The following is a 20,433-nucleotide window of genomic DNA, read 5'->3' as shown; positions in this document are numbered from 1 at the left end:
CTGTGGGAGTCGCGAAAAATTGTCACCCTCTATTCGGCATTGAAAGGTTTTCAACACTGCTTCCATGCCTGCTTTATTTTGCTCTAATAGCAACACAGCTGATGGACACACACACACACACACACACACACACACACACACACATACACACACACACACACACACACACACACACACACACACACACACGCACTCACGTACACACACACACTCTCATATAATTTCCCGCATTTAAAAACAAGAGCAGTCAATCAGTCTCTGATCACTGAGCACGATGAACTAATTAGCATCCCTTAAGGCTGCAAATACACACAACTACACACATAGGATACAGCAACACAGAAATACACATACAATTTTATTACCACTGGTCTAGTCAGAAGGGAATTTTTTTTTAGATTCTCATGAACCATTTGTACATATAGCTATGAAAAGTAAAGCACTGTAATTTGTATGTATTCCCTCATATTTATTACTATGCATCACATTGATTGTTGACAAAAATCAACACAGGGCTTTCAAACGGTGGAGTGGAGTTTGTGCCCTCGTGTTGTGTGGAAGTTAAGGGGAAAACAATCAAGAAACGGGTGTTTGTGTCCCGGGACTCAAGTACTACTTAAGGGGACCGGTGTTTTGACCCAAACCACAACATTTTTGCTAATCTTAACCAGTTATTTTGGTGCCTAAACTTAACTGTCTTTGCCGCAGGACTGTCACTTTTTGTCGGCTAAACTCAACTGCAACGACCACAGAAACGACCGTCACCTCACGGTGCTCTGTAACCTGCTCTTAGCATTCTTTTCTCAGCTAAATTGTTATTTTAAAAGCCGCTGTTTAACTGACTAATTGTCTTGTGAACAGCTGGCGGTCGCTGTAATTTTGTAGGATATCATACGAATTGTTGTGCATAAGTTTTCGTACCATATACGAACCCGTTCATGAGAATGCGTACAAACACAGGTAAACTCTGAGGGTGTGTGTCTGTGTTTGAGTCGTTGTCCTTAAGGCTCTGACACACCAACCCGACGGCCGACTGTCGGCAGAAAAGCCAGTCGGACTGATCAGTCTCCCCGAGGTCCAAAAAGTTCCTCAGAACACACCGGAGAGACGCCAACTTGAGCGTACGTTCTGCGTGTGTGCGAGACGTAATACGTCTTCATAACAGCAGGCGGCGCTAATCTGTATTGTCACCCAAAAAATGAAAACCGGCAATGACGAATGCGTCACGTGGGTCTGGCTTCTCCCGAATTTCAAAACCGAACCATAATGGCGGCTCGGAATACGATCTCGTATTTTACGAAAATAATTCACGAAACGTGTTTCTGAAAACATTTTAAGAGACAAATAGGCCGTGCAGCTGCTGAATCTGACTGTTTTTTTTGATCGACAAAGGTCAGTTTAAAAGATTTTCGTCAGATTTTGAGAGGCGTTCGTCACGCTCATCCCGCTCATCCCGCTCGTCATTTCCAGTAAGTGTTTCAACATAAGTGCACTGATTCGCTATTCAAGGGCTAGCACTCCACCAATCAGATTGGCCATTGAGTCCGACTGCCCACTGGCTGATTCAACAAGTCAAATCGGCCAAAATGAAGGCAGACCGCTCCTCACGGAACACGCCGAACAGACTCGAGTCACCGACCTCGCCAGACTGTCCAAAAGGCTGATAATCGGGTTGGTGTGTCAGCGCCTTTAGAGGTAGCCAGGACTTACTGCCTAACTAACCACTAATATTTTACATTAGGCCCAATCCCCTTGTTCACTTTCCATATATTAGTCCATTAAAAGCTGTTCTGCTGAGCTCCCTCCCATACAAACACGAGAGTAATCACATCAGCCACTGTGACACATCAGCGCTCTGAGAGCTCTGAGAGCTTCTTCATCAGAGAAGTGTCTCTGCAGAGAACGTGCTCCAAGAAATACATCCTGATTAAAGGAATAACAAATCAAAATTACAAAGTTTTCAAGTCGGTTGATTGAAATCAGTTCTACATGTGACAGTGAGTCTTCAAATTATCAAACCATCTGGCACACAGTTGCATAAAGTCACAAAGCATGTATTACCATGCAGGTGAGATTTTCTTATCTTGGTTATGTTGACTGGCTGTTATCCAAAACACACTCCCGTTCACTTTTACAGGTAAAGCACCACTGTTCCCATCAATCTACCTCATCTAACCTGATGACTAGTGTTGGGTATTGTTTGGTGCCAGTGTGTAGTCTGGATCAACAGAAGTACGTTGGATAATTATATCCAATAATTGCCTGACATTCGGCACGTGTCCCTCCACTTCTGCTCTCTGTTTGTTCCCGTTCTAAAGTTCCCTTTGCTATGTAACCCTATCTGTCAGGCTGCAAGCCCCAGCAAAGTCTGACTCTACGTTGATTATTTAAGATGTTGGATATACCAAGGCACGTGGCAGGGACACGAAAACAGGAGTCCAAATGGTGGTTGAGACAAGCAAAACCCTTCTCATTTATTGAGCCTTTCGGAAAACAAAAGAGAATATCACACAACCAGTTTAGAAGAACAATCTGGCTCATGAATCACATACAGTATAAAATAAGCCTTAGCTGCCCCTCTTGGCAGTAAGTGCTAGTTACTTATGCCTGGTTCACACGGCAGGATAATTAGGCCGATTTTAGGATGCTCCGATTATGGTAAAATAATCTGATCAGATGTTCCTGCCGTGTGTGGTGTGTTAAGACTGCTCTCGTCTGCTCGGAAGGACGTCGGGACCGCTCCCATCTCAAATCGGGGATTTCCAACATGTTGGATTGTTTTGGCCCGATCTCTCCTCCTGTGTGGTGTCCCCCGGGGACAAACGAGCACGCAGCCTGTGGACTGTGGCGTGTAGCCAATCAGAAAGAGAGGTGACGAGGCGGCGAGGAAAGCACCGGGAAACAACATCAAAACAGCCGGCGGCACGGCGCACCAGAAAGTCCGGTGGACGTCGGAGATAAGTAGAGCAAGTATAGTCCATGCTCGCGTTGTCTCCACTTCTTTGACCATCGCCTTTTCTTTTGATAACGTTTTTTTTTCGGTTAAAAACTAACTACAAACTATCGCCACTGCATCTTCTTCGTCCGCCATGATTGTTTACTCTGAAGTCACGTTTGATCTCGAGGGATTTTGCGAGATTTCCCTTCTGACCTGGGAATGCTCGGGAGTCAAATCGGTTCGTGTGTGATCGTTGATTTTACCGTGTGCTGCGCATCACACGCTGTACGACCAAAACTGTTAGTGATTTTTTATCGCCGTGTGTGGAGTCTCTCAGGATTGGGAAATCGGCCGACAATTTTAAAATCGTCCCGTGTGAACCAGGCTTTAGCTAGCTCCATGTGCCTGTTTAACATGAATAACAGAAATGCTGGATTAAGCTAGCTTGCCACACACATACACTTAGCTAGCAACTAGCATTAGCTGTTGATTTCTTAAACATTGACTCACACTGTCCACATATTCTGCTCAACCATCTACACCAGTGTTTCTCAAATGGGGGTACGTGTCCTCCTAGGGGTACTTTGGAGGACTGCAGGGGGTACGTGAGATATTTAGCAAATTGTTTAATAGTTATAAGGCTGTTGTCCAGAACATTGTTCCTCTTTATGTAACTTTTTTTTTCCTACCAAAAATGTGACATTTGTGTCTCCTTCTTTGGACCTATTCTTGCCTTCCTTCCTTCTACTGTCCTACTTCCATCCTAAGTTTCTAGCTTTTTTCAAAGTTATGTCACTGTTTTTGATACTATTTTGACCTATTCTTGCCTTCCTTCCTTCTTTCTACCATCTTTTTCCAAGGTTTTGTCTTTTTTACAGTTTTTGTCTCCTTTTCTCATTAGCATTTAATTGCTAATTAAACATTTTCAGTTACAAGGCTGTTGTTTAGTAAATCTATTGCTGACAGCGCTGTACTGTTTATATAGATTTTTTTCTACCAAAAATGATTAGCGCTGGTCAGGGGGTACTTGGCTTAAAGAAACAATTCAAAAGGGGAACATTATTGAAAAAAGTTTGCGAACCACTGATCTACACAAACAAACAGATGTAATAAACAAAATCATTGCACCAACCAACCTATTTATAATTTAAGTCAACGTGTCAGTGTTACAGTGCTATGATACTCGGCTTACCTTTGGGAAAACAAAAGCGAATATGACCTACGGTGGCCATGGAGGGTCAAAAAGGCTTCGTGCTACGGCAAGCCAAACAGAAAAGGAGCACTCAAAATAAAACAAGGGCGCCATCTGCTGGCCAATATTAGAACACCCCCTTACAGCTACGAGAAACAACAAAAGACTTCGAGCTAGCAAGCTACACGCTGAAAATGGAAACTTTTGAAGTAAATTTGGAACGCACAACAAGACAGGCCTGCTTGGTTCTTTCGGGGAATGATTGTAAAGATTTACAAAGAATATGTTTACGGCATTTACTCTCTAACTGGGACGTTTTGGTAGCCTGACGTGGTCATACTCAGACTCTAGTCAGAATATGAGTCTGATTCTGCTCCATTGGGCTGGGATTATGGGGCATGTTTCAACCCAACCAGGAAAGAAAATGCCTCTGCACTCAATTGGATAGACCTACAACCAATCAGAGCAACGGATAGACCTACTACCAATCAGAGCAACAGATAGACCTACAACCAATCAGAGCAACAGATAGACCTACACCCAATCAGGGCAACGGAGACAGACGTCACAGAAGCTGCAAGTCAAAGGCAGGCTTCGACAGAGCAAAGGCAGAGGCGGCAGTTTCTGTCTCGTGCGGACGGGTGTGCCAGTGTGTATAGATACGTGATCACGGTTCTCTGTTCCTCTTTTAAAATGAATGCGCTGTCGATATCTTCTATAACAGAAGCGATGGCAGCCATCTTTGTTGTAAACTAATTCAACCCAAGCGCTCTTTGGCGACGTGGTTGATTACGTTACTGTTGATCATCTGTCCATCATCGTATAAAGCCCGCCCTGACAATTTGATTGGTCCGAACAGCTCTGGTTGGAGCATAGTTTCTCCAGAGTGATAGAGAAAGACAGAGTGGCAACACTCCCATTGGACTCCGTTGTACACTTTTTGCCGCCTACTTCCGGGGTATGCAGTCACGCATAGTTCCAAACAATCCATTCACGGTGTCGGACATCATTCATTTTCATTGCTGGCCGTGGAGTAACTTCTGAGGTAAGTTGATTAAATAGCTACCTCTTTTGAATTGTCAACTGTCTATATTTTATCAGAGGCCCTTTATGATGCATATACTGATATTTATTTGTATGTGTGCACAGCGTAATTATATATATTTTTATCTTGGTAGCCGACCGATTGCCTGCTAGTTTGTTAGCTCGTCAGTTAGCTTGACTTCGCCAGCTGTGAAGGTATCGCTACACCAACAATTACGAAGTTCAGTAGTGAATCTCTGACAACTTTTATTTAGTTAGTTATTGATGTTGGATTACTAGGATCATTAAAGTTGATTAAGGACGGATTTTATTTAGGTTTTATCTGCTGAACCTGACGGTGTTAGCTAGTCAGCTGAGTACTGTGTGTCTAGAAATAAGGTTGCGTTTGTTTAATTATACCCTTGAAAGGGCTGTTGGATTACATGTATGAATACAGATTATTCCACACAAAAAATATCAGTAAGTGACAGATGACAATGACATAAGTTTAAATATGAAAAAGTATTAAGGCAAATTTCACAGTTGTTTTTTTTTTTTTTTTACTGTTGATGTATTTAACGTGTTCCACTGTTTAAGTTCAATAATTGCAACATCTTTCCAGAAGTCAGCGAGTAATCGTGTTAAATTATCGTGATTTCAATATTGACCGAAATAATTATGATCATATTTCTTTCCATTTTCGAGCAGCCCTAGCTGGTGCTGGCGACGGCTGCTGAAATATGAGGCGACTGGAGGCTGCAGGCGGTGTGCCGGCGATGGAGAGGCCAAAGACATCCATGGCAACCAGTAAGGTGGTTGGCAGTGTACTAGATGTTATGACCTTAGTTGAGGAAGTCTGCTGGGTTGAAATTGCCTTCTTAGTCTGACTCTTGCTGCCAAGGTACCCCTTATCACGGTAGTTTACCTTCCTCTCAGCCCTGATGCACTTTGATTGTCATCACATGTTTATATTTGACAGTGTCAGTATTTCTGTTTTAATCTGTGCACTTTGCTTGGATCCTTAACCTCAGCCTGATATATGTGGAGGATATTTTTTGTTAATTAATCACTTATACTATTCCCCCCTGTTCCTTCACTTTGTTCTTGTTTTTCAAGTAAGATACACAGCACACCTGTTCACACATTTGTTGTTCTTTTTCCACTCATGACTAACTTTGTTTTATTTATTGATACCCCCTGGCTCTACTTTGTTGCTCTTATTCATGCTATTTCCCACTTGTTTTTTGTTCCACAAGCCTCAGCCTGATATATGTGGAAAGGATTTATTTTATTAAACACTCAGCATCTCAAACACTAACCCCCAAAACTCCTGGCTCCAGCTTTACATGCTGCATCACTCCTTTGCAGCGTGCGGATGTTAGGCAGTAGAATCTGCATTTGCTGAAGGGTTTTATAACCAGTGGTGCCAGCGGTAAATCTTATTTGTATTGCTTTTTTTTAATTGTCTCCTTTCTCCACTGTATTCCTTTTTTCTGTACTTGTTCTTGTTGTGTCACTCATTGTTTAATAAAAAAAATACATTTCATTTATTCATCCAAGTGTAATGAGTTGTTATTCTTTAATATATGTGATACTTGGTGTATGGCTTAGTCTTAAAATGATCATGGTTGTGTGGTCAACTCCTGCCTCATCAGAAGAAGTGGGCTGGACACTAAATGCTGAATGGACTGTTGCTACTCTGCTTTCTCAATCGCTCTGACCACGGGTAAGTGAATTGGAATTACAAGCAAAATCAAGGAAAATACAATAGTCCAGATGTGCAAAAAAGAACATCTTGAATCATCTTTGATTTAAAAAAAGATGTAGTAAGGTTAAGGTTAACCCTTGTGTTGTCCTTCGGGTCCCCGGGACTTAGTTTATTTTTGACGTTTTTGCATTGGCCTGGCGTTGAGCTTCGGGTCCCCGGTGACCCTCGCGTACTATGTGATGTCATTTAACGTGAACTGGCACGGGGGGGGGGGTCCCCAGACATATCAGAACGAACGCGTTTGGACAGGCTAATACAAAATGTAAATAAACTAAACAAGCCCCGTGACATGAAGGACAGTACAAGACAGTAGCCTAGTGCTACTCATGCTAACAGGGACGTGAAGTTTTCCCTCCAAAACTTAAAAATCTATCTATACATAGCTGTCAGTTGTCACCCTACCACTCCAAATGTAAAACTGGCATTTACAAATATGCAATAACAATCAAACAAGTACATGGGTATGTGTTTTTGTTTATATTTACCATTCAATTTAGCAATCGCTGCTGTCAGTCCCATAGTAGAACATGACAGCGCTGCGTGTGTTTGGAACTATACAGGCTTACATGAACCACGTGACCACCCCGCTAGCGAGATCAACGAGTGTCGCAACTCTTACTATCTCTATGGCTCTGAGTTTCTCCACAACGGATTAAGTCCAGACCAGCAAAAAAAACGTGGACGATGAACAGACGCGTGAAGCAGGCTCGCCATGTCAGAAAAGATGACAGTCAGCTTTCAATGTCCTCTTTTGTTACTTCTCCAAGCATACCCCTCAAAACAGATTTCTGTAGTTCAAACAACTCTGAATTGTAGTTGAGAACGTCAGTTATAACGGCCCAAATTGTCAGGTTAAAATCAGGCTCGGGATCATAATTACAGTTAATGTGTCGGGCCGGGCTCGGACACAACGTGCACGGGTAGGGTTGGGCTTGATTTTTTTTGGTCCCGATCTAAGCTCTAGTTACTGTATTGTGTGAACAGCTACAAGATTTTGTAGCGTTTTCTTTTGGTGCAAATGTTCCACCAAAACAAGTTATCCTCCAGAGACCTTTTTGCAGAGCCACCGTCGCTGCATTTGGAGCGTAGCAACGATTGTGATTGGTTTTAAAAGAAATGCAAACAACCCAGAGCGTTTTTGTTTCCTATCCTAGAATGTGGAGATACAGTAGGTCTGGCAATGCAAGACTAAGGAGCCATCCACACGGAAACGTTTTTTGGTGCAAACGCACATTTGGGCCCATCGTCCACACGAATCCAGTAAACACACTGCCTGAAAACGCACTTTTTTGAAACCTGGTCCCAGTGTGAAAATTTTCGAAAACGGCTCCCTTTTGGCTTCGTTTGGACGGCGAATACGAATACGTCCGTATCGATGATGTCATCGCCACACCCCTCGACCTCTAGTGCACGGCCACACACGACTTCACTCACTGCGGTGAAGCTAAGCGAGCATATCCCATCTCAACGGTCAAACCAGCTCACTTCATCTAGCTAAATAGTTTGTCTCTGCTCCCTGACACTTCCCTCTGCTCTGCCGGTCCTGGATTCTACACAAGATATATTGCTAACGTTATGTAGTTAACGATAAACATCACTAAAGCAGCTGACCGCTAAAGCAGCTTGTCGGTACACTATCCGTTCTGCCTGCACGATCCGTTCTGCACATGCGCAAGATAATACTGTTTTACCGAGGATACGACCTGCACGATCTGTTCCACGCTAGCCTATGGCTAGCCTCCACCGGGAAGCTAACGTTAGTTTAGCTAACAGCTAATTCGGCTAACCGCTAGCTGACAGCTAGATTCAGTCTAATATAACGTTAACTCAAACGTAATGGGAAAAGCAGGCTACAGCTAAATTAAGACTTCACAGTAATAACAATAAAGACAAGTATTGAGTGATTGTATTTTAAATGAGCACAAGTAAAGTAGAGCTGACGTAACAGCTGTTATATATGTTAGGTGTTTGTTATATATGTCAACGTTTATTTTCAAGTTTTATTTTGAGGGTCTTTTAAAGTTATTACATGCTGTCTCAGCTAGCGGTTAGCCGAATTAGCTGTTAGCTAAACTAACGTTAGCTTGCCTGTGGAGGCTAACGGCAGACCGCTACAATCAGCTAGCGGTTAGCCGAATTAGCTGTTAGCTAAACTAACGTTAGCTTGGCTGTCGACCGGAAGCGTGGAACAGATCGTGCAGTGTCGTAAATCCTCGTACAACCGCGCATGCGCGAACATTTTGCGCATGTGCAGAACGGATCGTGCAGGCAGAACGGATCGTGTACCGACACAGCTGACCGCTACAGCAGCGACTGCCGACTAGCAGAGTTAACAAGCTAGCGCGCTGCAGTCATGTCCGATGGCAGACAGAATTGCAAAATAAAAAGCAATCCAACAGCACATTATACAATGTAAACAAAGAGATTATTATAGTTCATGGATGTATTAAGAGAACGTCAGTCTAGCTAGTCATGTTATGATGGGAAGTGGAAGTTAACTATGCTCTTCTTCTCCGTGTTTTGGTGAATTTCTGTAGCAGAAACAGTGCCGTCTATAGGCCTGGAATATGAAGTAGCGCGTTGAGTCATTTACAAATGGTTTCATTTGGACGTAACTATTCTTGAAACGAATCCAGGGAAGACGGGTAAAAAAAGACCGTTTTGGTACGTATGGACGTGGCCTATAATGTATGTAACTCTGTCAGTATGAAAATGTACCTCAAACATAGCCTAGGGGGAAATTCGGCAATTATTTGTGAAGCTTATTCCCCAAAACACTTCCACGGTTATTTCTTTCCTGACTCTGAGCCTGTTTGCTGCTCACTGTAACCACAGTTTCAGATGGAAACTCAACAAAAATGGTTACGTGCCATACGATACTGGATTGGGTTTTTCATAATAGGATGTCTAGCAGGCATCCATCCATATCTTAGCAATCAGGCACCGTGTGCGCTCATGTCAGTGTCGCCTTTACTGACCCTAATTAACATCAGGAGATCAAAGGAGCGCTGTAGCTGTGATATTCAAATGACTGGCAGACAGAATGTAATTTCAACCCCCCAGCCCATTTAGACCGTTGAATCAATCGGACACAAAGTGGCCTGTTAAAAGCCTCTCTGTAGCGCTGTTACAAACGCCTTGTTAAACTCATTCAGGCATTTTTTAAATCTGAGGCCCTGTTCAGACCTGGCTTAAACATCTTCCAGTGCAGGTGTGAACGCACCCAAAACGCGTTGAGGACGCATTGAAATCCGATCGCTCAGACTATAGCTACAATGATACATCAACTAATTGATTAGTCAAGCAAAGAAGAAAAATATCGCCAACTATTTTGATTATCGATTAATCGTTAAAGGTCCCATGGTATGAAAATTTCACTTTATGAGGTTTTTTTAACATTAATATGAGTTCCCCCAGCCTGCCTATGGTCCCCCAGTGGCTAGAAATGGTGATAGGTGTAAACCGAGCCCTGGGTATCCTGCTCTGCCTTTGAGAAAATGAAAGCTCAGATGGACCAATCAGGAATCTTCCTTTTATGACGTCATAAGGGGAAAGGTTACCTCCCCTTTCTCTGCTTTGACCGCCCAGAGATTTTGGCCCCCCCATGAGAGAGAGAGAGACATCATGGCTTGCAAACAAGCGAAGCATGGCAGTTGGTCAAGGCCACACCCCCCCCCCCACCCTCCACCTTGCCCCCCCCTCTGTCCTCCTCAATAGCATTTAAAGCTACAGACACAGAACTGGCACATCCTAAGGAAAGCTCATTGTGGGACTGGCTCTAGTGGCTGTAATTCTGCACCAAGGCTGAATTTCGGGAAGGCCGAATTTTTCTGAGGTCAGAACACCAGGGAGACTGGTTACCTCCAGGACCGACGGTATAACATGAATAACATCGGGGTTAAAATCCCGTTTCTGGTGAGCAGATGAATGAACTTGGCTTTCAGTCTGGAGTTTATCTTGGACACCACACACACACACACACACACACACACACACACACACACACACACACACACTGTGTACAAAACTTCAACTTATTCCACCAACTCTGCTCTGGTCGCATCTACACGTCTGCTTCCGCTTTCCTCTTTCTCTATCTCTCTTCTGCCCACTTTCCACACACACACACACCCACACACACACACACTGAGCTCTCTTAAAGGAGCCGCAGCACCATTTTACAATTTTGATGTGACCGAGCCCGACCCGAACCCGACCATAATTTCTAAATATCTGTCCGAACCCGGCCTGGCCCGTCGGGCTCGGTTCGGGTATCCATACCTTAGCGTGCGCGAGCTCGGCTACGGCGACTGTAAAACGGCCTTTAGTTTGCCCAAGGAATAGACCCAGTCGGTATGGTTTTGATTTAATCAGGTGTGACGTGGGGTGGGGCTACGGCCTTATACTGTACGTAGCTCTATGTATTTTTGCCGTTTTTGTATTTTTAAACATTAGAATTTCGAAAGTATTTAAATCAGGAGACATAATATATTTATTTATACGTGCAACAGATGATACATGAGAAAGTCTTTAGCGATTAGACCCATCGTGACGTCAACATGTTGAAGGGGTAGAGAAGCCGTGAGCAGAATGAGATGCTCCCTCGATGGAGTCTAGACACCGGTGGTGGTGATTCAGAGCTGAAGAGCTGAACTCAGGATGGATGGATGACGAGGGGAGCACAGACCTGAGCGCCAAAAATGATGAACTGGAGGTGAAAAGGGTGGAGGAGGAGGGTTGTGACATATGCACTGAATGACAGCTGAACGCAACAGAGAGGAGAACATTTTTAGATATTGATAGCATAAATATGATTGGCTAAAAGCAATTATGGCATAATCTGATTAGTTTAACTAAAAGTGTAAACGCCCCTAATCAGCTGATGGAGAGAGAGAGAGAGAGAGAGAGAGAGAGATCAGCTGTACATAATAACCTTAGATTTTGAGGTTCAACCCATGTGCCCAAATTAACAAAAAGATATATTACTACTTGCATATAGAGCAGGAAGAAAGATCCGATCACAAGTGGTCACTCAAGACACACGTTAAAGCCAGGTCTGAACAGGGCCTGAGCACCACCTGGCCTCTATTTGTCTGCCTTCTTTATCTTTTTATTGTCATTCATATAACAGCAGCTTGTTGTTGTGTGTGTGTGTGTGTGTGTGTGTGTGTGTGTGTGTGTGTGTGTGTGTTCTTGTTTAACTATATTCGTAGGGTCCAATAACCGGGAGTCCAGTATACTTGTGGGGTCCGTACAGCTTTGTGGGGCCAAAATGCTGGACCCCACAAGGTTAAAGGTCTGTTTGAGGGTTAAGACTTGGTTTTAGGATTAGGGTTAGAATCAGGTTATGGTTAAGGTGAGGGTAAGGGTTAAGGTTAGGCATTTAGTTGTGATGGTTAAGGTTAGGGTAAGGGGCTAGGGAATGCATTATGTCAATGACAGAAGGTGATTGGCTGCAATCTGCCGCCGCTCCAGGACCTATACGCCACCAGGACTCTGAAGCGTGCTGGAAAGATTGTGGCTGACCCCTCCCACCCCGGACACAAGCTCTTTGAGCCACTCCCCTCTGGCAGGAGGATGAGGTCCATTAGGACCAAAACCTCACGCCACATAAACAGTTTTTTCCCCTCCGCCACTAGCCTTCTAAACAAGGCTCGGAATCCATCCTGACTCTCTCCACACCCCACCTCTGGCTCCTCATGCCACTGTACCTACTCTGCTGTAGCGTCCCTTTTCACTACTGTTTAACTTATTTTACTATTTCTTTAAATTTATTTTATCGTTATTAATACGTACTGTGTGTATATGTTTATACTTATATTGTTTATATCTTTTTATCCTTCTTATATTTGTATGTGTGACATGCTCCAACAACACCATGACAAATTCCTCGTATGTGCAACGTACTTGGCAATAAAGCCCTTTCTGATTCTGATTCTGATTCTGATTCTGATGACGGGTCCCCACAAAGATAGTGAAACGCACTATGTGTGTGTGTGTGTGTGTGTGTGTGTGTACGTGCGTGCGTTTAATTGATAGAACACTGTTGATCTCTTTTGTTGTTGATCAGACTGTCCGACGGCTGATTATCGGCTCGGTGTGTCCGGGACTTAAGACAGACAAGGGACAAGGGACAGGACAGACAACAGACAGGGCAGTCAGAGAGAGAGGGGAAATGACAAAAAGTTGAAGTTATTTTAAAACCCTCAAAGATTCGAGGCGTTTGAGTATACATGCCCTCCACTCCATCATGGACAGAATACCAGCTGAGATCAGTTGCATTGTTTTTTTAACCAGGGCAGCTGTTTTCAGATTACATTATGTGTTTACATGATTGCAAAAGGGTTCTCGACTGTTGTAGAAAGAAGTGGCTTTAATGCAATATCTACATTGCCCATTATCAGCAACCATTCATCCAATGTTACAATTTTTACACCTTCTGTTTACTAATCTGATATCATTTTAAAAGGCTAACTGAGAAAACATTGGAGAACCCTTTTGCAATTATGTGAACACATAATGTAATCTGAAAACTGCTGATCTCAGCTGGTATTCTGTCTATAATGGAGTGGAATGGAAATTTCTAAGTGACCCCAAACTTTTGACCGGTAGTGTGTGTATATATATAATCATGTGATTCACATTAAACCAGTTATAAATGAGCTATGACGTGTTGAGTTCCAGAGATTGAAGAATCTATGCCATTGATTGTTGTTACGTGATTGTGTTTCCCCTGTCAGGCCTGACTCCAGATCGGCTGTGTCCTCCGTCTCATGATGCCAGTCCTTCGAGCCCTGAACCATCAACACCAGGAGCCCAGTCTCCGTCACACCTCCACTTCCACAGCAAGGCCCAGCACAGACGTTTCTCCATGGAGGCAAGTAGCAGAGGTTTAAAGAGCAGCTGTTGGAGGACAATGGTTATTATGACTGATGAGGGGTAAAGTTACAACATGTTCTCACATTCATCTCGTAAAATATGGACGCTTGGTCATGTGCCTTTGTCGTTCTTATAGACGTTAAAAGTCTCCTTTTGCACTTGAAGTAAACGCGCTTGGTCGGGACTATTGCCGTTCCTTTAGCGCTATAAGTAAACGCTCTTGGTCAGGACTATTGCCGTCCCTTTAGCGCTATAAGTCAACGCTCTTGGTCGGGACTATTGCCGTTCCTTTAGCGCTATAAGTGAACACGCTTGGTCGGGACTATTGCCGTCCCTTTAGCGCTATAAGTAAACGCGCTTGGTCGGGACTATTGCCGTCCCTTTAGCGCTATAAGTCAACGCTCTTGGTCAGGACTATTGCCGTCCCTTTAGCGCTATAAGTGAACACGCTTGGTCGGGACTATTGCCGTCCCTTTAGCGCTATAAGTAAACGCTCTTGGTCAGGACTATTGCCGTCCCTTTAGCGCTATAAGTAAACGCGCTTGGTCGGGACTATTGCCGTCCCTTTAGCGCTATAAGTAAACGCGCTTGGTCGGGACTATTGCCGTCCCTTTAGCGCTATAAGTGAACACGCTTGGTCGGGACTATTGCCGTCCCTTTAGCGCTATAAGTAAACGCGCTTGGTCGGGACTATTGCCGTCCCTTTAGCGCTATAAGTAAACGCGCTTGGTCGGGACTATTGCCGTTCCTTTAACGCTATAAGTAAACGCTCTTGGTCGGGACTATTGCCGTCCCTTTAGCGCTATAAGTAAACGCGCTCCCTTTAGCGCTATAAGTAAACGCTCTTGGTCAGGACTATTGCCGTCCCTTTAGCGCTATAAGTAAACGCTCTTGGTCAGGACTATTGCCGTCCCTTTAGCGCTATAAGTAAACGCTCTTGGTCGGGACTATTGCCGTCCCTTTAGCGCTATAAGTAAACACGCTTGGTCAGGACTATTGCCGTCCCTTTAGAGCTATAAGTAAACGTGCTTGGTCGGGACTATTGCCGTCCCTTTTGACGCAGTTATGTTAAGGAAAAGGTCGTGGGTGGGCGTACGGTTCTGTGACACGCGGGAGGAAAGAAAAAAAGCGACTATAGCGAGCGTGAGAAGCGTGACGTGAACCCCGCTCTCCTGGGTGAAAGTCCTGTGTTTGACCCATCCACCCCCCCTCCTTACATACTACTCTCTAAATCCTCTCTAACTGCTGCTCTCCCCGGTGCGTTACACAAACACGCTGAAAGACGCCTTTTTCGCCGCATCAGACGCTGACAGCCACTGTCCAAACGTCCTTATTTTACGAGTTCAGAATGACAACGGGTTGAAAGTTAACAGCCGAAAAGTTCACTTTCATGCTGTGGTCACATGCTGCCAAGCCTTTCTTCCACAGTGATTTATGTGTTGCAGATTAGGCACTGAGAGGAAACTGTCAAGGTCCAAGTGCACATTAAAAGCAGTCTGACATAGATATCATCAAGTATTTCTGTTTTTAAACTCTTCCCCAGGAGTAATTTCTCCATTTCCACCTATGCCAGCTCAATGAGATGAGTCACTTTGGATGCTTTTGTCCCTCCCCAATGCACCAGACTTTTTATTGGAAATTTGACAGAGTTCAAAAGTCCCAGTGGAGCGAGTGTGATTCACTTTGAGTCTGTCTCGTATTCTACACCACTCATACCAGACAGTCAAGTGATGCTATGCCAGAGGGAAGTGAGTGCTCAGGTTGTGAAGACAGAAATAATGTTGCAACAGTGAGAGGGCTGAGAGCTGAGACAATTGGATAGCTTCAGTCAGCAAGCACAGGAAATGTATGTACCTCTTTCTAATAAAAGGGTTTAGAATGTGTAACTAATGGCTGTATTTAATTGGTTAATTAATGCTTTATAGATCAGTACGCTATTAATAAAGACACTTTTTATGGTTGCCAGGATGTCAAAAATCTCTATTTTTTATAATATTGTCTTTGTAGCTAGCTGGTTTGCTAGTTCGTCAGGATGACAGTTCAACCACTTATCTTCTGGAAAAACACTATAGAGCGTTCAGACCAAAATTGATCTTTTACCTCATTAACATTTACAAGTCCAGACTTGATTTATAACTGTCATAAAGGAGCCCTACATTAAAGGTGCTGTAGGTAGGATTGTGAAGATCCAGGACTTAGCCAAAAAAATTTGAACATCGACAACTTCTCAGGCCCTCCCCCCTTTCTGCTAAAGCCCAAAACGGTCTCCTAAGCCCCTCCCCCCACAAGGGAGAATGAATGCGTGTGCATGAGCAGTGATTGACATGCAGTATGACACCCCCTGGCCCTGATTGGTGCATCTGAACAGTTAGACACCCCCCCCTGGCCCTGATTGGTGCATCTGAACAGGGAGAAGTGGATTTTTGTAAATCTCTCTCCAGGCTGTAGGTGGAGCCAGAGGAGCTGGATTTATTTTAATGACCTGCTTCATGTAGTTCTACTGGAACATAGGGTCAGTTTCAGCAGATATGACAGAAAGTTAGTTTTATAAGTCTTACCTACTGCACCTTTTAATTAATGACGTCTTAACATTTAAAGGCCATGCACATCCATGGAACAATAACACAGGTTATTTCACTTTTAACCAATTAACCTCTTCTCAGGACTGTGTGTGGTGTGAACAGACTGACAAGTCATTCTCAGCATTGCTCCACTCAACTGCAACCTAAGCAACGGTCCAATCAATCAGAAATAATGGAAACAACACCTGTGGAGGTATTCTGGGCCTGGTGCACTAATGATAATGAGTTTATGTTACAAGGCCAAGCTAACCTGACGCTTGTGTAACACAGACACACAGCTACTAAAGGCTAACTTAGCTCTTAACATTAATCCCCCGTCTCCTTTTCCCTGGGTGTATATTTCAACGTGAGAATGGACCTAAACTGGGCTGGATGAGTGTATACTTTCCTACCTAAGAGGTAGGGGTGGGAAAAATAATCGATTCTTAGATGCATCGCGATTCTCTCTAGAACGATTTGATTATTGATTAAATGTGTTGATTTTTATTTAAAAGTTACTGTCTCCAGACAAGTACAAATCAGAAAACAGAGTGACTGAAAGAGGATGGGATAATGGACAACAACTTAGAGTTTAGGCAAGAATGCAGAAAAAAAACAACACTAAAATGGCCAAAAGGAAAAATAAATTGATCTAATAAGACATACATAAAGTAATTAGGCAAAACACATCTAGGCTGATCATCTACTTTATCACATGACGTAACTACCTCATGTTTCATGTTGTAAGAAGCCAATTCTCCAGCTTTAAACATGACTGAGCTTCTGATATGGAAGATTACTGGGAGAGAAGCACGTTTAAGGCTTAAGCATAGAATGACTACATAATAAAAACTTCAGTAGACCAAACATTTCATTAAAACTTGTGTGTGACAAATATATGTCAAAATCTAAGCTTTGTCTAGGAAGTGATTAGCAAATTCTGAGTAGCAAACTCAGATTTATATGTATATTTTTAAAAATCACGCATAGAAATGTACATAAAAAAATTGTTCCATCGAGATGCATCGATAACTATACGTCCACACCGCCGCCGACTTGATCTTCTAAAGATACAGGAAGTCATTCATTTTCAATGGAAGCTGCTTCTCTCAGCTGCAAGGAGCGGCAAATCTGTCGGCGTCACGTTTTGGGCGTTTTGAGCGACCAGAGCGTCAATCAGAAAGTTGAAAGTAGGTCAACTTTATGGTAATGAGCTATGACGCGGTTCAGCGGCAAGCAGCGGCAACCAATCAGAATATAGACGTCCTTCACGCTGGCTGATTCCAGAGAAACATACGATGTAAACTTTGGTTCCTACCAAAACATTAGTTCAGAGAAAAAGGAGGAGAAGCTCATCATGGCCGTTGCTGGGTTCCCTATCATTTATGATATTTGCGTATAGGGACCAGTTAACGTTACCTGCCGGTCACATGGTCTCTAAACAGTCCGCTCACGGTGAAGTCCTGCACGGATCAACAGCTGGCGGCTGCTCGCTCTGCCTGCACGCTGCTGCGGTTCAGCGGCTAACGAGCGAGCTAACTGCTAACAGACACCGCTGCGACCAACAACCAATACACATTCTGTCATTATATATGTCATTTATAAAAGGTTTCTAGTGTCAGTGTATTGGCCGTGCAGTGGCTGCTTGATCTTTTTCCATGATGAACATAGAATGCTGCTACGTCAGAGCGGCCAAAGCCTCAAACAGCTTCCCCGGACTTTCTGACCAGCGTCCTCGACCGGGCGGCCAGAGCTTCTTTGCAGCTCAAGTCAGTGGCGGTGTGTATGTACAGTAATCGGTTTAGAATCGAATCGTTGGCCTCTGAATCGGAATCGAATCGTGAGGTGCTGAGAGATTCCCACCCCTACTAAGAGGAGTTTGTGCTGTGTTAAACTGACTCACCCAGCTGCTGTTTCAACTCACGTTCCATACTCTGAAGCCGGGCCTGCTGGCGTCGGCCTCTCCTGCCGCTGTTCCACATCCACTGCTCCGTCGGCGTCCTAGCGGGGCCAGTTCCACTCTTCTTGTTGTTGTACTTCAGGTTTTAAAAGTGGTGTTGTAGGAAAACAAGAACAGTCTTTCAGTGTCTTTGTCTTCAGTGGTGTTGTGTAGAAAGCGCGTGGTTTGCAGCCGTCAGCGTGCCGCTTCCGTGATTGTCTCCCGCTGGAAACAATCTCCACCTGAATCTCATCACCACACCTGCCGCTGCGGCCAGGGTTAAATCAGCATCACACAAACACGCCCCACTCATATGGCATGTCAATCTGTCCCTGTTAATCAGTTAACCACGCCCACTTCTCCGAAGACACTAAACTAATTTCAAAACACTTAAAGTGCCCATATTATGAAAATATCACTTTTTCTGGGATTTGGGGAGTTATTTTGTGTTTCTGGTGCTTCCACACACATACAAACCTTGAAAAAACCATCCATGCTGTTTAGAGTGAGATACGGTTTCTGAATGTGTCCTGCCTTCAGTCTCCGGGTGAGCTGGTCAAAATCTGCACGGCTTTCTACGTCACTAGCCGAAACGAGGGGCCTAGGGGGCTAACTGTTAGCATGCTAGCTCGTTCTCAATGGCAAAACACTGCTACAACACACACTAGTTCACCATAATCTACAAAAGCACTACTTCCATGTCCCTGTTCTGCAGGTATTCCACACAAAGTTGGAAGTGCGTCCTCGTTTAGAAGAAGTCTCCCGGCTAATCCTGCCTTGTACTACTGAAGTTGGAGAAACAGCTAGCTAGCTCATGTGATCTTACCTAGCTACTGAGCATGTGGTCTTACCTAGCTACTGAGCATGTGGTCTTACCTAGCTACTGAGCATGTGCGACTGCCAACAAAGATGTTACAGCAGTGAGAGGTCTCACTCTTTAGCTAAAACAGAGACCTGAACACAGGGTGAAAAGAGGAGCTGCAGCAATGTGCAGTACAACTAAAATAGGGTGTTTTCTGAAAATTAAACCATGTAAACCTATTCTGGTACAACCTCAAAATACAATTATGAACCTGAAAATGAGCAGAATATGAGCGCTTTAAGACTGCTCATGGCCATATGTCATGAGGTTTGATTGTTAGTTAGGCTAACCCATGAATAATGTCAATGTTTGTACTAAAAATGTGTAGTAGGTTAAAAAGGTGGCTAATCTCTGCACCCACAATCCTGCAGGATGTCAGTAAGCGCATGTCTTTGCCCATGGACATCCGTCTGCCTCCTGAGTTTCTCAAGAAACTGCAGCTGGAGAGTGACAACCCCCCGCTCTGCAAACCTGTCAGTCGCATGTCTCGACGTGCTTCACTGGTTAGTGCTTTATATTACTACATACTCATCTATCTAGCTATCTGTCTGTCTGTCTATCTGTCTGTCTGTCTGTCTTTCTGTCTGTCTTTGCAGAGGAAAGAAAGTTTTGTGCTTACTAACTTTAGAAAACATGAACTAATGTTTGCAAAATTATCTTTTGACTGCTCTTTGGTTCAATCAGAGGAGAGAATCATAACCATGAACACTATAAGATTAATCTGTCTTTTTCATTCTTCATGCCTCTAGTCTGACATAGGCTTTGGGAAACTGGAGACATACGTGAAGCTCGGCAAACTGGGTGAGGTATGTCTCAACAGATTACTCACACATTCTAGCCTAGAAATCTAGACGCACCCTAGCGGCAAAAAATGTAATTTGCAGCCAGGGTCTTGATGTGGGTCTGGCTTGTCAGGCTACACACATTCACCTTTTAATAATGTTTAGATGGTCAAGAGCGTACGTTTTATTTTAACAAGCTGGAGGTCTCGGGGTCCTCCCCCAGGACATTTTGAGCATCAAACACCTTTATTTCCTGCATTCTGGTGAATTCTTAAATCTCTTTATTTATGTGAATAATGATAATTACTAGTACATGTTAAAATTGAGCTGGGTAACAAAGCAGCAAAACATGACAAACTACAGAATACCAGTGTGGACATTTGCTTGCATTAGTTGGGATTGGCTGGTGCAGCTTATATAATAAGAATAAAAACTGCATTCAAAATGTGTACTTCGACACAATGACCATTATAGTGCATGGCCGTGCTG

The 20,433-nt window shown here is 43.7% G+C and overlaps 1 protein-coding gene across 1 annotated transcript in view; it reads left to right on the top strand.

Moving 5' to 3' along the window:
• Positions 1 to 20,433, top strand: part of cdk18 (cyclin dependent kinase 18) — a 79,015-nt gene that overhangs the window by 32,249 nt on the left and 26,333 nt on the right. Inside the window, exons 3-5 of the mRNA XM_031304935.2 lie at positions 13,662 to 13,798; positions 19,534 to 19,665; positions 19,912 to 19,968. Of these exons, the coding sequence (XP_031160795.1) occupies positions 13,662 to 13,798; positions 19,534 to 19,665; positions 19,912 to 19,968 (326 nt within the window). The remainder of the gene's footprint in view (positions 1 to 13,661; positions 13,799 to 19,533; positions 19,666 to 19,911; positions 19,969 to 20,433) is intronic.

The sequence above is a fragment of the Sander lucioperca genome, chromosome 6 (genome assembly GCF_008315115.2).
Source record: "Sander lucioperca isolate FBNREF2018 chromosome 6, SLUC_FBN_1.2, whole genome shotgun sequence".
NCBI classification, from domain to species: Eukaryota; Metazoa; Chordata; class Actinopteri; order Perciformes; family Percidae; genus Sander; species Sander lucioperca.
The sequence above is the reverse complement of the archived record's forward strand: the minus strand, read 5'-3'. Positions and strand labels throughout refer to the sequence as shown.